The following is a 17,638-nucleotide window of genomic DNA, read 5'->3' on the forward strand; positions in this document are numbered from 1 at the left end:
ATAAGCGCAATTGTGAATTACCTCTTTATCAAGATATGACAATACTGACTCTGTCTCATTCAGAAGGGCAACACTGCATTTTCCCCTGTTGAAAAAGGGAAAAAGTGAATGAATGTCAGAAAGGCCACCTCACCTTCACATCGATGACATATACAAAGTCAGGAATATTCAGAATGTAAAGTTACTATTAAGAAACTAGATGGCAGTTACAAATATACGTAAATGTATACACTTAGACTCGCTTTACAATCCTGGTGGTGTAGACATAAAAAATAAGACTGTTTTTGTAGGTATTTACTGCGAGGCTAACCTGTGGAAGGAACTGTTGTTAGGCAGTAAATTTTATGACATAAAACACTTCACGGGTATTTTCTAATTATTACAGAAAAAAAAAAGGAGTACAATGAAACCTTCGTATTAAAAGTGAGTTTCTGAATCTATAAAAAGTTAATATGAGGTGATTTTATACAAGGAGTCTTTAGACAAAGACTTCACCATGCAAACCAGTACCTAAATAATCTTCGGATTTTTTAAGTGGCCACTGCATATGAGGACCTAAAAATAATATACATTCATCAGGATTAACTAGCTTACCTTTATTGACCTTGCTCTAAAGCCTAGTTAAAATTTAAATACACTGCTATAAAGTAGGGGGCAAAATAAAGATCTACAGATTCAAAGACCTTGAAGTCTGATGGCATTTACCTTTGATCACAGCCCTCGGTGTGAGTTTGAAAACGAATGTCTATTAAAAAAAACAAAAAACAGTCTTGTCCAGACTTGAGAAAAACTGAAGTTATCCAAGTAGAGGCATTTATTACAAATACGTTTTCAATTATCCTATCTTGAAAAATTCTGTAGACCTACAAATTTAACAGGAGAAATTTGGTAGACAATTCAAGTTACAGATAATTGGTTAGGACTCACAAAATATTGTTTAAATGCCATAATGTTATTTGATTTTGTAAACAAAAGTCACTTCTTGCTCCCCACAAAAAAACAAGCAAAAACAAATCGTCACATATACATTGAATGGGAAGCTAAAAGAGCAGGCTGTTGGAACACCAGAGTGAAAAACAATTCAAAGAAAAAGATTACCAAAAGCAAAATAAAATGTAAAAAACACTAACACAAAGGTCAAAAATTACAGGTTACCGAACATTTTCCAAATGTATATTCCTTAAATTTAAAAAAGTTTAACCCTCATAAAAACATCTTTTTCTGGTAATCATCTATAGTTAATATAACTTCAAAAGACTTCTGAGAACATGTGTTATTTCCGTATTATCTTCTCAAATCTCTAAGTTAGCGAGAGTTATAAGGGTTTTTGGTTTTTCTAGTATATTTTATTCATGCAAATTACTGAAGCAGAAAAATTAACATTACTTCGGAGCATATAACAGCACTCACAGTCAACAATTACCTGACATGCTCGCGGAAAGGACAGAATAACGAGCAGGGAAATTGCTCCGCTGAGGTTTGCACATCTACAGCTGTCACAGAAGAACTTCTGTGACCTGTGTGTGTGCTCCTAACACATGCAATGTGCATAAGTGGGTTTCCAAAAATAGGTTTCGTCTAGGTTTTTTTTTGCCTCTGCAACAGCTGACAAAGCAGTATTTCTAACATTTAATACTTAATTACCTAGAAGAAATAAAATCTTGTTTTTTTTTAAAGTTCTCTAAAGCCACTTTTTTTAAGTGCAGAGGAGCAAAAGCTGAATGTCATCTTAATAGATACCACTTTCTTCAACAGTCACTTGAATTTCAAGGGCTAACAGACACTGAAAATTTACACAAACAATACAGCCTACTTAAGAGTTTCTTCCATACGGTCTGAAATGACAAGAGGATTTAAACTGAATCATCAAACCACTATTTTCATATTTATATTAGGAGATAAGAAAACACTGGTTATGTACTCTTTTAGAGATACAACAGGACTGCAAAATTAAGAGGATACCCAGCCAATCTAAAATACAAGTTATTTGGGTTAATGTAGCTTTTATGCAAAGATGAAAAAAATAATGCATGATTTTTCATCTGTAAGTTTTCTTTACCGCAGCTATGTATTTTTCTCCCAAATTAAAAATGAAAATCTGAGGGGCACCCGGGTGCCTCAGTGGGTTAAGCATCCGACTTCGGCTCCGGTCATGATCTCATAGTTCATGTCTCGTAGTTTGAGACCCACCTCAGGCTCTGTGCCAACAGCTCAGAGCCCGGAGCCCTCTTTATGAGTCTGTGGGTCTCCCTCGCTCTCTGCCCCTCCCCTGCTCACGCTCAGTCTCTTTCTCTCAAAAATAAATAAACATTATAAAATTTTTTAAAAGGAAAATGAAAATCTGACACTTAAAATATTCAAATACATATACTAACAGCTAACAAAGCAGGAAGTTGAGTCAGAATTGTTTTATGAAGTAAATATGAATATGTAATTAACAGATGTACTACCACGCCAAGAGTTGTTGATAAAAGTAGTTTAAAAAGACATGTAAAGAGCTGGCTTCCTTTATGCTGAACAAATCTTGGCTCACAGAAAAAGAAATAGGATGAATTTTAAGCTAACCCCAAACTAAAGGAACTATTATCAAACGGTGAATATAGATAACCCAACTGATTTATGCTGAATCTCAAGCAATGACCCTAATTGTGCTCTTCCACCATACTTTAGTCCGTAGAGAACAAAGATACCCAAACATGATGATATAAATATAAAACACACCAAAGACCTTAATACGAAGAAAAATCACTCCAGGCCTGTATAATTATTTATGTTGCTTTTCTACAAGCAACTATATACAGTAACACAGAATTTTTCACTGAAAAAGGTTTTAAAAACATACTCTGTTTGCTTCAGAAACTGGGCAGGGTGTTGGGACAGAGACATGTGAATAAATAATTATGACACAACGCAATCCTGTGTTTAATGGCAGGTTCTGATCAGCCTATCTGCTTAACAGGATGTTCAGTATACTCCCACAGATTCAAAAACCACATGTAAAAGGTGCACCCAGGTTACAGATTTATTTAAAGATGCTACCTGTTTGTATACATGAAAGAAGAAGTTTAAATTAGCATCCATTTCCCCAGTGCCTAAAGACTTTCGGTTCCATACCACTCCAGCTTGTAGAATAATGGTGCAGGACCACCAGGGTCCCTGCTTAGGAAAATGAAAATTTCTTAGTGTCACACCAGATTTATTGAAGCTGAACATCTTGGGGAGGGATCGAGAAATCCTCGTGGTTAGGAAGAATCACCAGGTGATCCTTAGTCAGATTTACTGAATCCAAAGATCTCAGGGAGGGATCAAGGAATCTACATGGAAAAACAAGCATCACCCGGTGATTGTTAGGCATAATGAACTTGAAAAACCCCTACTACAGATGCAGAGTCTGACTAAACTTTCCTTGTTCAATGAAAGACAATAGTTTTTCATGATAGAAAGGCATTTTCTCAATGGCTTTATGAGTCTTACAGTTGTTCTGGATTCTTAACATTTTCTCATATTGAAAACAATGCTAAGTTCTGTGATTGGAAATTCAGCGAATAGACAGTTTTAAACAGTATTTAATCCAAATTTTTAAAAAATGAAGTTCAAAGATCCAAAATGCTTTCAGAAAATGATATTTCACAACAGCAATACTGTAAAATAGGACAAAAGGAGATTCAAAATTCTGAATGAAAGGATTCCCAAATCAAAATTTAATGCCTAAAAAAATCAGCAGCTAAGTGTAGAAAACATTTTCAAGATAAGCAAGGACTAAGAATTTTTTACATTTTAGAAGACTAATTGAAAGGAAAGGCAAAAGGGGCACCTGGCTGTCTCAGTCAGTAGAGCATGTGATTCTTGGTATCAGAGTCATGAGTTCGAGTCCCACATTGGGTGTATATCTTACTAAAAAAATAAAGAAGGAAAACAAAGGCAGAACAATTATTAAGTCCAAGGAAAACAAAAGGCTGTACAAGAAAGAATATGTGGGGAATCCTTACATGTTCATAAAACACAATGACTGATTATTAAGTTAAAGAAAAATTGTGATATATTGGAAACATGAGGGAAAGGAAATAGAGAAGAGAAAGGATAAATTTCTACAATTGAAAAAGTAAGAGTAAGCAGTGTAAGAGAGGTATAAATGCAGGAAAATGACTATGCTGGGGGAACTCTGCTTATGACTGCTTTGGATATTATTACACAGCTATATACATATGTTTGATTTTTAAAAATACAATATAGGGGTGCCTGGATGCTCACTCAGTAAAGCGTCCGACTTTGGCTCAGGTAATGATCTCGAGGTTTGTGGGCTCCAGCCCTGTGTCAGGCACACTGCTGTTGGTGTAGAGCCTGCTTTGGATCCTCTGACCACCCCCCCACCCCCCCCCACCCCCGCCCCGTACTGTCCCGGTCTCTCTCTGCCCCACCCCTGCTTGCACTCTCTCTCTCAAAAATGAATAAACATTTTAAAAACTCTAACATAAATCTTAAAAAAAAAATACTATTTAAATTTAAAGTAACAGGGGGGATCCTAATTAGATGAAGTGCATAAATTTGTATAAATAATATATATACCAAGGAAGCAAAGATTATTTACCATGACTCTATATTAGGTTTTCTAAACCTTGGCACTATTTTTTTTAATGTTTATTTATTTGTTTTGAGACAGAGAGAGAGAGAACGAGCATGCACACACAGGGGAGGCGCAGAGAACCCCAAGCAGGGAGCCAGACCCATGAGACTATGACCTGAGCTGCAAAGAGTCAGATGCTTAACCAAACGAGCCATGCAGGCGTCCCTCGACCTTGGCATTATTAACACGTGAAGCCAGGTAATTCTTTGCTGGGGGGGACTGTCCCATGCACGTACGGTGTTAGCAGCATCACTGGCCTCTGCCAACTGGATAACAGTAGCTCCCCCACACGTAGCTGAGACAACCAAATCTTCCCAGACTTTAATGAATGGTCCCCAGGAGACAAAACTGTCCCTTGTTGAGAATCACTGGTCTGCATTATAGAACTGATGAACCATGGGCTAACTATATCTTAATAACAAACACATAATGACTGTGTCATAGAAGTGATATAAGTGAAAGAATATGATTTTATGGATCTTTGTAAAAAGAAGGACAAAAACAGAGAAAGAAATCTGGAATCCTTCAAATACTTCTATTTAAAGACACATTTTCTAATACTTCTTTAACAGATGTTAAGAAATAAAAACTAAAGAAGGCCAAAAACAAAAACAAAGATGATTCTGCAAAGAAAAGTGACACGTAGTGTTTTGAAAAATTCTATTCTGTCTGTGGTACGTAGAGAATGCCAAAGCAACAAAGCTTTGGCATGATTCTGGAGATTTGATAACAAATATGAAACAAACTACAAAAAAGGAATTCAAGGGTGAAAAAATCCTTCTCTTGGTGCCACTTTTCCCTTTTATAGCTAGGACAAAGTGGAATGTCCAAAAGAAGGCAGTAGTTATTAGGAAGATCCTCTTCCCTGGGACAGGATGACAAACTGTTTTGATTACAAAGGCCCTTCCACAGCCATGCAGGATAACATGTAAAATATATGCTTTTCTGCACTGGGACTCTGGTGGGAGAAAGAAACACTTCAACCCACAGAGGATAAAATGATCCTTTCAAAGTAAAGATTTTACCATACAAAGACAACATTCAAGAGAAAGTGTGCTAAACACATGGGCTTTAAAATGTTAAATTGTGGGGTGACTTAGTCGGTGAAGCTTCTGACTTCCGCTCAGGTCCGGCATTGGGCTCTGTGCTGACAGCTCAGAGCCTGGAGCCTGCTTCGGATTCCGTGTCTCCCTCTCTCTCTGCCCCTCCACCTCCCCCCCCCCCCCCCCCCCCAATAAATACACATTAAAAAGAATGTTAAACTGTGATATGATTTTCCTCTTCACTGTGTTTTTTTTTCTCACATCCTTCCACTAAGCAATCCTATGAGTTTACGCACACTAATTAACTTCCTTATGTTAGTTTCTTAAGCAACACTACTTGTAGTCTTCAATAGTATCATTTTCGCTAATTCAAATTGTTTACAAATAGCAATAAAATTGCAAAAAGTCTAACATCTTAAAATACTGGCATAATAAAATGTACAGGAAGAAAACTGCCTTATTAGGAATTTTTTTAGATTCTGAATGAGTTCCTTTAACATTAATAGCTAAACTGAAAAGAGTCTGTTAATTCAAGTGGAGTGCTATTTCATTATATAGTTAAAAGTTAGCAGGTACTTGGGTGGCTCAGTTGTTAAGCATCTGACTTCGGCTGAGGTCATGATCTCACAGTTCGCGAGCTCAAGTCCCACAGAGAGTGAGCTGGAGCCCGCTTCGGGTAAAAAACGAGACCCACTTCTCTCTTCTCTCTCCCCCTTTCCCTTTCTCTCTCTCTCTCTCTCAGAAAAAAAAATAAATAAATAAATAAAAAGAAATTAAAAATAAAAGTTAGCATTACTATTTTTCAATAAACATAAGTCTTTTAAAAATTGTTTTCTCGGGGTGCCTGGGTGGTTCAGTTAAGCATCCTACTCAAGTCAAGTTCTCGCAGTTGGTGCTCGTGAATTTAAGTCACTAAATTTAAGGCTCTCTGCAGTCAGCTTCAGATCCTCTGTGAACCTCTCTCTCTGCCCCTCCCCTGTTTGCTCTATCTCAAAAACAAATAAACATTTAAAAATAATTGTTTTCTCAAGTTGCCTGGCTGGCTTAGTCAGTAAAGCATGTGGGATCATGAGTTCAAACCCACATCAGGTGTAGAGCTTACTTAAAAAAATTTGCGGGGGGGGGGGGAGCACCTCGGTGGCTCAGTTGATTAAGCATCACACTTCTGATGAGGTCATGATCTCACAGTTCATGAGTTCAAGCCCTGCATCGGGCTCTGTGCTGACAACTCAGAGCCTGGAGCCTGATTCATATTCTGTGTCTCCTTATCTCTCAAAAATAAATTAACACTGAAAAAAATTTTTTTTTAATTTGAAAGAGAGAATGAGCAACAGAGGGACAGAGCGAGAGGGGGAGAGAGAATCCCAAGCAGGCTCCATGCTCAGTGCAGAACCCAACACGGGGCTTAAACCTGTGACCATGGGTTCATGACCTGAGCTGACATCAAAAGTTGGACACTCAACCAACTGAGCCACACAGTCACCCCCACAAAAAATTTTTAATTGTTTTCTGGGAATATGACAAAAAAGGCCTCAACAGACCTAAATTTACAAATTACAAATCCTTTTACTTGAATCTCCCTGTTTTGATCAACACAGAAATATGTGGGGTGCCTGGGTGGCTCAGTCGGTTAAGCGGCCGACTTCGGCTCAGGTCATGATCTCGCGGCCCGTGGGTTCGAGCCCCGCGTCAGGCTCTGTGCTGACAGCTCAGAGCCTGGAGCCTGCTTCCGATTCTGTGTCTCCCTCTCTCTGACCCTCCCCCGTTCATACTCTGTCCTCTCTCTGTCTCAAAAATAAATAAACGTTAAAAAAAAAAATTAAAAAAAAGAAATATGAATGAATACAAAATCCAGAAAATATAATTAGATGTTCATCTATTTTACTTGATATGACTTATTTTGTACATCTTCACCCAATCACGCACATGTGAAGGGACCTATGCCCAAGTTTATTCTTTGCAGTATTATTTTAACAGCAAAAAGCTAAAATGAACCAAGTATCTATTAATTAGGATTAAATAAATTAGACATATGAAACAACTATGGAAAAGATGAAGCAGATCCTTATTATCTGATACGGAATTATGCCCAAGATATTTCATTTAAAAAGCACAATGTATAGGGCACCTGGGTGGCTTAGTCGTTAAGCATCTGACTTAGGCTCAGGTCATGACCTCTCCGTTTGTGAGTTCGAGTCCAACGTTGGGGCAAGAGCCCCGCTTCGGGTAAGCTTGAGGCCCGAATCTGGTGAGCATGAGACCCGTTTCAAGTGAGCCCTACTTCTCTCTCCTCTCTATCCCTCTGCCCCTCACTCAGTTGCAAGCCTCTCTCTCTCTCTCCCTCTGAAAAAAAAAGCACAATGTAGAAAGCAAGATGGAGTCACTCAAGATAAACAGTGACTTATGTCAAGCAGTGACACAAGCAGCCAAGGGTGTTACAGCTAAGACCAGATATCACTGAAACCACCACAGACTGATGGCATCCAAAACTGATAACCAGAGCAAAGCCAAGAGAGTCTGGAAGAACTAAGAGTGATAACAAGAAGAAACCTGCAAAGGCCCAAGACTGACTAAACTGTATTTTCCTAATGTTTATTTATTATATTTTAGAGAGAGAGAGAGAGAGAGCGCAAGTGGAGGAGGGGCACAGAGGGAGACAGAGGATCCCAAGCAGGCTCTCTGCTATCAGCCAGATGTGGGGGCTCGAAATCCTGAACTGAGAAATCACGACCTGAGCTGAAGTCAGAGGCTTAATGGACTGAACCACCCAGGTGCCCAACTAAAACTTTTTAAAAAGGAAGGACTTCGCAACAAGCTGTCAGACTCTCCAGATGCTGAGCCTTCCAAGATCTGACCACATTAAAAAGGCAACTCCCGAAGGCTATGCCTGACTGATCTGTGACCATAACAGAGATGCTCCACTGGTTGAATGAACGTGATACACAGTAAGCACCAAGAGCTGACCTGGATGGGACCGAGGCCTGATCTCAACTACACACTCACAGACTGACTTTGCATTTGGTTCGTTAACTTCTTATCCCTAACTGTATCTTGCTTGCTGTGTGACTTCGTATTGTGCTTTGCTCTGTGTGCCCTGTACTAAGGCAAGTTGAACACATAGTGAAATGTCACTGAGTTTGGAATCCTAAACCTGCTTTACAATTGTGTTTACCTTGCCGTGACTGAATAAAGCTGCACTATGGAAAGACACGACTCATACAGGAGTCATTATAGCATTCTCACAATTACATAGCATCACAATTTATTCCATGATTTACTACAGACATAAACATACACACTTCTTTGCTTCTATATGCATGAATTGTTTCTGGAAGCATATGTAAGATTCTAGAAACAGTGATGGGCTAGGGGACTGTATAGGAGTGAGACACTTTATTGTGTACCCCAGATTTTGATTTTGAACCATGTCAATATATCACATATCCCTCCTCAATGTTTAAACTTTGAATATATTTTTTATTATTTAAAAAAAAATTAACATTTATTTTTGAAAGACAGAGACAGAGCACTAAGTAGGAGAGGGGCAGAGAGAGGGAGACACAGAATCTGCAGCAGGCTCCAGGCTCTGAGCTGTCAGCAGAGAGCCTGATGCGGGGCTTGAACCCACAAACGTGAAATCATGACCTGAGATGAAGTTGGACGCTTAACTGACTAAGTCACCCAGACGTCCCTCGTTATGATTTTTTAAATGCGTATTTTGAGAGAAAGAGAAAGGGGGAGGGAGGGAGAGGGAGAGAGAGAGAGAGAGAGAGAGAGAGAGAGAGAGAGAGAGACAGACAGACACACCCAAGCAGGCTCCATGCTCAGCACAGAGCCTGACATACGGCTCAATCTCACGACCATGAGATCATGACCTGAGCCAAAATCAACAGTCTGATGTCTAACTGACTGAGCCACCCAGGTGCCCCACGTTTTTCATTACGATTAAGTGTATGCTTTAATCTCCATCACATATTTCCCTCATTCTCCTACCCACCTCTCCTATGGTACCCATCAGTTTGTTGTCTATAGTTAAGAGTCTGTTTGTCAGTTTCTCTCTTTTTTTTTTTGCTTGTTTTGTTCCTTAAATTCCACCTATGAGTGAGATGATGTATGGTATTTGTCTTTCTCTGACTGACTTATTTCATTTAGCATTATATTCTCTAGCTCTATCCATGTTGCTGCAAATGGCAAGGTTTCATTCTTTTTTATGGCTGATTCATATTCAAGTGTGTGTGTGTGTGTGTGTCATCTTTTTTTATCCATTCATCTATCAGTGGACACTTGAGATGCTTCCAGTTTGGTTATTGTAAATAATGCTGTGGTGCGTCTAAGTGGCTCAGTCAGTTGAGTGTCCGTCCAACTCGGATTTCAGCTAAGGTTGTGCAATCAAGCCCCATATCATGCTCCACACTGAGCAGGGAGCCTGCTTAATATTCTCTCTCTCTCTCTCTCTCTCTCTCTCTCTCTCTCTCTCTCTGCTCTTCTCCCCCACTCTCTCTCTTTCTAAAATAATAACAACAATAATAATGCTGCAATAAACAAAGGAGTGCACATATCCCTTTGAATTAATTTTTTTTTTGTATTTTTGGGAAAATGCCCAGTAGTGAGATTACTAGATCATCGTGTAATTCTATTTTTAATTGTTTGAGAAATTTCCATACCGTTTTCCAGAGTTGGTGCACCAGTTTGCATTCCCACCAACAGTGCAAGAGAATTCCTTTGTGTCCACATCCTCACCTACACTTGTTGATTCTTGAATTTTTGATTTTAGCCACTCTGACAGGTGTGAGGTGTTATCTCATTGTAGTTCCAATTTTCATTTCCCTGATGATGAGTGATGTTGAGCATCTTTTCATGTGTCTGTTGACCATCTATATGCCTTCTTTGGAGAAATGTCTCCTCAGATCTTCTGCTCATTTTTTAATGTGCATTATCTGTTTTTTGGGTGTTGAGCTGTATAAGTTCTTTCATATATTTTAGATCCTAACCCTTTATCAAATATGTCATTTGCAAATATCCTCTCCCATTCAGTAAGCTGCCTTTTGGTTTTGTTAATTTTTTCCTTCACTGTACAGAAGCTTTTTATTTTGATGTAGCCCTATAGTTTATTTTTGCCTTGTATTACCCTTCCCTCAAAAGACATATCTAGAAAAATGTTGTACAGCTGATGACAGAGAAATTACTGTCTATGCTCTCTTCAAGGATTTTTATGGTTTCTGGTCTCACATTCAGGTCTCTAATCCATTTTGAGTTTATTTTTGTGTATGGAGAAAGAACGTGGCCCAGTTTCATTCTTTTGCACATAGTTAGCTGTCCAATTTTCCCAACAGCATGTTGAACAGATTGTCTTTTTCCCATTGTATATTCACTCCTCCTTTGTCAAAGATTAATTAGCCATATAACTGTGGGTTTATTTCTGGGTTTTCTATTCTGTTCCACTGATCTTTGTGTCTATCTTTTTTATGCCAGTACCATACTGTTTTAAGTATGACCACTTTGTAATATAACTTGAAGCCTGGAATTATGATACCTCCAGTTTTGTTATTCTTTTTTAAGACTGCTTTTCCTATTAGAAGTCTTTTGTGCTTCCATACAAATTTTAGGATTGTGTGTTCTAGTTCTGTGAAACATATTGTTGGTATTTTAATAGAGACTGCATCAAATCTGTACACTGCTTTGGGTAGTACAGACATTTTAACAATACTTGTTCTTCCAACCAATGTTTACATCTTCAAAAGGAGGGGACTGATCAATTTTCTTGTGATCCCGAGAACAACCACAAAAAAATCTGCTCTATTATCCATTACCTTTGGATACCAGGTTACTCCCAGCACTCCTTCAAACCGTATATGGATATACTATCCCCAACCATACCAATTCCTAAATCCATCTACTCCCATAAACTCTAATCTATTAACTACAGCTTTGCACTCCTGGAATACTCTTTTGTTTAAAAAACAACTCTGGGGGCGCCTGGGTGGCTCAGTCGGTTAAGCGTCCGACTTCGGCTCAGGTCATGATCTTGCGGTCCGTGAGTTCGAGCCCTGCGTCGGGCTCTGTGCTGATGGCTCAGAGCCTGGAGCCTGTTTCAGATTCTGTGTCTCCCTCTCTCTCTCTCTGACCCTCCCCCATTCATGCTCTGTCTCTCTCTGTCTCAAAAATAAACAAACGCTTAAAAAATTTTTTAAATAAATAAATAAATAAAAATAAAAAACAACTCTGCTTATAGATAGGCAATTATTGTTCATTTATTAGTCTCTGATATGTATGACCACCTAAAAGAAAAATTCTACCTTCTAACACTATTTGTTCTAGGTAAAACATGAATTAAAAAAAAAAAATTCAAATTCCAGCTTCTGAAAGTGGATGGGACACCAGGGTGGCTCAGTCGGTTGGGCACCCAGCTTCACCTCAGGTCATGATCCTGCAGTTTGGGAGTTTGGGCCTCTCATCAGGCTTGCTGCTGTCAGCACAGAACCTGCTTTGGATCCTCTGCCCCCTTCTCGCTGCCCCTCCCATGCTTGTGCTTGCTCTCGCTCTCTCTCAAAAATAAATAAACCTTAAAAAAAAATGGGTGGAAAGGTCTTTTTAAATGGTGAATAAACTTATGAGAGTCACTCAGCATTTCCCAAACAGTTTGATAACTCCATTTCACAAATAAACACAAAGGCACAAATCCCAGTACTATAAAGTGTTATTTATTTAGTGACCTAATTGAGAAAAGTTTAACAGCATTCTTTTTTTGTAAAAGTTTACTTATTTATTTTGAGTAGGGGGCAGAGACTCCCAAGCAGGCTCCATGCTCAGTGTGGGTGGGACATGGGTGGGACTTGATCCCAAGACCCTGAGATCTTGACCTGAGCCAATATCAAGAGTTGATATCAAGAGTCAGACGCTCAACCGACTGAGCCACCCAGGCACCCCAACATTCTAATGGGGAAGAAAGGTAGTATTTTTAGAGTCTCAACAGAATAATAATGAATTAAATGACAGGCAAAGCCCATCCATTCATCGGAAAAATGGACATTTGGGCTCTTTCCATACTTTGAGCCTCTGAAATTAAAAAAACATTTTTTATGTTTTTTTTGAAAGAGAGAGAGAGAGAGAGAGAATGAGTGAGAGAGGAGAGACAGAGAGAGGGGGAGACACAGGATCCAAAGCAGGCTCCAGGCTCTGAGCCATCAGCACAGAACCCGACACAGGGCTCCAACTCACAGACTGCGAGATCATGACCTGAGCCGAAGTCGGTGTTCAACCAACCAAGCCACCCAGGAGCCCCAAGCCTCCAAAATTTTAAAATATAGTTGGCAATATTAAAATGTCAGATGTGCTAGGAGATAAAAGTCAAAGATTTAGCTTAGAACCAAAAACAGAAAATATGAGAAAAGACAGTAAACCAAGAACTCCAGGAGAGCGAACACATAAGCAATGTAAGTACTAGAAAGAAAAAAAGTTTTGAAAGAAATGTTAGGAAAACAATTCCCAGGGGTGCCTGGGTGGCTCAGTCAGTTTAGCAGCCAACTCGTGATTTTGGCTCAGGTCATGAGCTCACTATTCATGAGACTGAGTTCCAAGTCGGGCTCTGCTGGTGGCACAGAGCCTGCTTAGGTTTCTCCCTCTTCCTCTCTCTGCCCCTTCCCTGTTTGCGTTCTCTTTCTGTATCTATCTCTCAAAATAAATAAACATTAAAAAAATAATAATAAAGATTTCCCAGCTATGAAGGAAGACCAGTATCTTCCAATTAAAATGGTCTACCAAATATCCTCAATACTGAGGCATCACTCAAACTTCTGGATACAATAAGAGAATTACATTCTTCATCTATTGGTAAGAGAATTCAAAGAAGATTTAAGAGAAGGGAAAAAATAGGTAATGTGAAAGTTTGGATATAAAACTACTGTTCAGTGACAATAGACATTTGAGGACAGTAGGGTAATTCCTTCAAAGTTTTGATGGAAAATAACTTTCAACCCCAAATTCAATACCAAACCAAGTATGCATCATGTGTATAGTAAGTTATCCAGAAATTTCATTCCAGAATAGCATAGCAAGCATTATAAAATAGGTAAAAGAGAGGTTGAATCTGATAGAGCCAAGAACTTCTGCTGTAAGGTACTGTACATGAAGACATAAAACTAAAATTAAGAATCAGAACCAAGGAGCGCCTGGGTGGCACAGTTGGTTAAGCTTCTGACCTCCGCTCAGGTCATGACTTCGTGGTTCACGAGTTTGAGGCCCGCGTCGGGCTCTGTGATGGCAGCTCAGACTCTGGAGCCTGCTTTGCAGATTCTGTTTCTCCCTCTCTCTCTGCCCCTCTCCCCTCATACTCTGTCTCTATCTCAAAAATAAATAAAACATTTAAAAAATTAAAAAAAAAAAAAAAGAATCAGAACCAAAAAACAGAGAAGTCTTTCAACTGGTATAATGAAGAAGGAATGAATATCAGTACTCTGTAATAACTATGAATATCTCTAGGTAATAATCAGCAAATACCAGTAACATCCTGAAAAGATATTATATACCTCCTGATATACAATGCCACCCACAAAGAAGTTCTTAACTCTTGCACTTCTTCCTTCTCACAAAAGAAAAAAGAAAAAGAAGAGACTGAACCACATCTCTGTATCTAGTTATCAATTCACAAGAAATATGAGGGAGAATGGAACATGGTAAAGAACAAAATGGGGATATAGTCAGCAAATCCAAATGGTAAGAAACAAAACCCTTATTTGGTCACAAAAATAGCAAGGGCAGGGGCACCTGGGTGGCCCAGTCAGTTGAGCCTCCAACCGACTCTTGATTTTGGCTTGGGTCATGATCTCGTGGTGGTGAGATTGAGCTCCAAGTAGGGCTCCCCACTGGGCGTGGAGCCTGGTTAAGATTCTCTCTCTCCCTCTGTCCCTCCCCTGCTTGGAGAGTGAGGATGCTATCTTTCTCTCTCAAAAAATTAAAGATATAAAATCTAAAAAAAAAAAAAAAAAAAAAAAAAGTAGAGAAAGAAAGAAAAAGAGAAGCCTTCGTTTATTTTCCCCTGTAACCACCCAAATGACTTGGCACCATTTCCTGAAAAGACTTCTCGTTGCAGTGGTTCCTTCATCAAATATCAAGTTGTATTATATATGTGGGTCTGTTCTGACTTTTCCATTCTGTTCCACTTATTTCTCAATCCACTTATTAATACCATCTTGCTTTAATTACTGTAACTATATAAATGTCTTAATATCGATTGATATAAATCTCTCTAACAGTTTTTGTTCAAGACTGACTTTGTCAATGGTTCTCAAACTTTCTGATCTCAAGATCACTTTACATTACTAAAAAATCATTGAGGACCTCAAAGAACATTTGCCTCTGTGAGTTACATCAATCAATATTTACCATGTTAGAAATTCAAAGTGAGAAAAATTTAACATTTGCTAATTTATTTAAAATAAAAATGAACATTAGCAAATACCTGTTATGAACAATTACTGTCTTTTCCAAAACAAAAAACTTTTCACGAGAACAGTGGCACTCTTTTCATTTTTGCCTATCTCTTCAATGTGTTGCTTAACAGACAGCTAGATTTTCAGGTTTATTTCATTTTCAAAAGGCATCCATCAAACACTTGTGTCTAAATAACCACTGTTTGTCTTTCAGCGGTTACTGCAAGTAATAACGGCGCTCTAGGAAAAAGCAGGTAGTTTGGCTTACATTTCAAAGACTGTCGTGAGATTTTTTTTTTTTCTCAAGATAACTATCACACTTTCAAACATGACAGAAGTGATTTACATGTATTTCCCATTTCATCAGGCAGGATGTTAAAGAGACATTTAATGGTAGTTAAACCACTGAAACAGCGGTTACACAGCATCGTCACTATACTGAATGGCAGTGAACTAGATCCTCTACACTGCACAATGGTTAATCTGATGTGTTAATTTTTCAGTTTTGTTTTAGGACATGAGGGATTCAGATTTATTAAAATAATAAATTGTACCATTTTGTCAAGAGCATTCTTTTTGTTGTTGTTTAAATGTTTATTTTACTTATCTTGAGAGAGAGAAAGAGAGAGAGGGAGGGAGGGAGAGAGAGCGCGCAAGTGGGGGAGGAACATAGAGAGAGGGAGAGAGAGCCCCAAGTAGGTTCCACACTGTCAGCCCAGAGCCCAACACGGTGCTCAATCCCATGAACTGTGAGATCATGACCTGGACTGAAATCAAGAGTTGGAAGCTTAACTGACTGAGCCACCCATGCGCCCCTTGTCAAGAATATTCTTAAGTGGAACTTGTCATTTTGGTTATTGTTTGTTTTATTGCAAATTCACAGAGGTGAAGAATACAGCGATGACTCTAGCACAATTTAGTGCCACTGATGCGATTCACACTAAGTTTGCCCACCACTGCTTTTGCAAGACTAAAACAGTGAAAAGGTGAGTAACATCTTACTATTGTTATAAAATAGTTTTGATTTCACAAAACCCCTGAAAGGGTCTAAGGGACACTCAGGAGTCCACAAACCATGATTTGAAAACACTTTGTTTTCACTGTTCTTGGTTCTTTCCATTCTCATAAATTCTGGAATCAATTCCTCAATTCTCAATTTACACACACACACAGCACACTTGCTGAGCCTTTCCTTGGAACAGCACTGAATCTTTAGATCAATTTGGGGAAAACTGACATATTTACTTAAGTGCATTTACTTAAGTCAAATTCCTTCAGCAACCCTTTGTAGTTTCCATGGAGAGTTTTAGATCTTTCCCCTTTTCTTATACATCTTTCTTTAGATTTATTCTACGTATTCAATGCTTTTCGATGAAACTGTAAATGGTATCTTCTAAAACTTAGTTTTCTAACTGACCCCTCTTCATACCATATACAAAAAACAGACTTAAATACAAAAAGTGAGGTACTGGCTGGCTCAGTCAGAGGAGCATATGACTCTAGATCTCTGGGTCATGAGCTCAAGCCCCATGTTAGGGTGCAGAACTTACTTAAATAAAAAATGGTTAGGGGTGCCTGGGTGGCTCAGTCAGTTAGGCATCCAACTTCAGCTCAGGTCATGATCTCGCGGTTCGTGAATTCGAGCCCTGCATCGGACTCTGTGCTGACAGCGTGGAGCCTGGAGCCTGCTTCAGATTCTGTGTCTCCCTCTCTCTTTGCCCCTCCCCTGCTCGCTCTCCCTCTCTCTTTCTCTCTCTCACTCTTGCTTTCTATCTAAAATATATAAACATTAAAAACAATTTTTTTATGGTTAAAAAAATACAAAAGGTGAAACAGCAAAACTTCAGGAAAACATAGGCGAGTACCTTCGTGATCACAGGAAATCTTTTGCCTGCGGTAACACTTCGACTTGTTTTTGAATGAGCACTCTTCCTGAGTGACAAAGTATTCTTACTCTAGTTTCATTCTGCTCCCTCACATATATCAAACTTCTCAGGCATGTCTGTCAGCTTCTCAAGAATGGAATTTTTCCAGCCTTTATTTAACTATCCTCCCCTCCTCCTGCTGTTCCATTGTTCCTTTCCAACCACATTTCTCAAATATTTAAAAACAAACCAACCAACCTAGAAAGAGCAAAGATGACACCAGTGCCGCTGAAGAATAAGCACAAGCTGATGAGAGAGGAAGCTACGCACAAGTAATGCGGCGCCTCTGCCGTTCCACATCCGTTCCAGCAACCCGCAGCCAAAACGCAATGGCTACAGGGAAGATTAGAAAAGAAAAATGCACTAAGCATACACCAAAATGTTGGTGCTGCTGAATGGAGAACTACAGGCGTGTGTGTTTGTGAGTGTATGATAGAGACAGCATGTATCTTTTTCTGTATTTGATATTTCAACAATAAGTTATAATTCTTTCATTATCAGAAAATAAACAACAAAAGGTTTTTTTTTTTAATTTTAATATGCAGTAATGTTGAAGGAACTACAAAATGGGAATATTCATAATATACTGAGGTGGGAATATAAACTGACAATTTTTTT

General features: G+C 38.8%; 1 protein-coding gene across 5 annotated transcripts in view; it reads right to left on the bottom strand.

Annotated features, from left to right (window-relative positions):
* Nucleotides 1–17,638, bottom strand: part of MTA3 (metastasis associated 1 family member 3) — a 225,305-nt gene that overhangs the window by 95,899 nt on the left and 111,768 nt on the right. For all 5 annotated transcript variants that reach the window (XR_006215907.1, XM_042982073.1, XM_042982071.1 and 2 more), the window contains exon 5: nt 22–85. Coding sequence is in view for 4 of the 5 variants with exons in the window: in XM_042982073.1 (XP_042838007.1) it covers nt 22–85 (64 nt within the window). In the remaining variant the exon portion in view is untranslated. The remainder of the gene's footprint in view (nt 1–21; nt 86–17,638) is intronic.

Source organism: Panthera tigris, chromosome A3 (assembly GCF_018350195.1).
Source record: "Panthera tigris isolate Pti1 chromosome A3, P.tigris_Pti1_mat1.1, whole genome shotgun sequence".
NCBI lineage: Eukaryota > Metazoa > Chordata > Mammalia > Carnivora > Felidae > Panthera > Panthera tigris.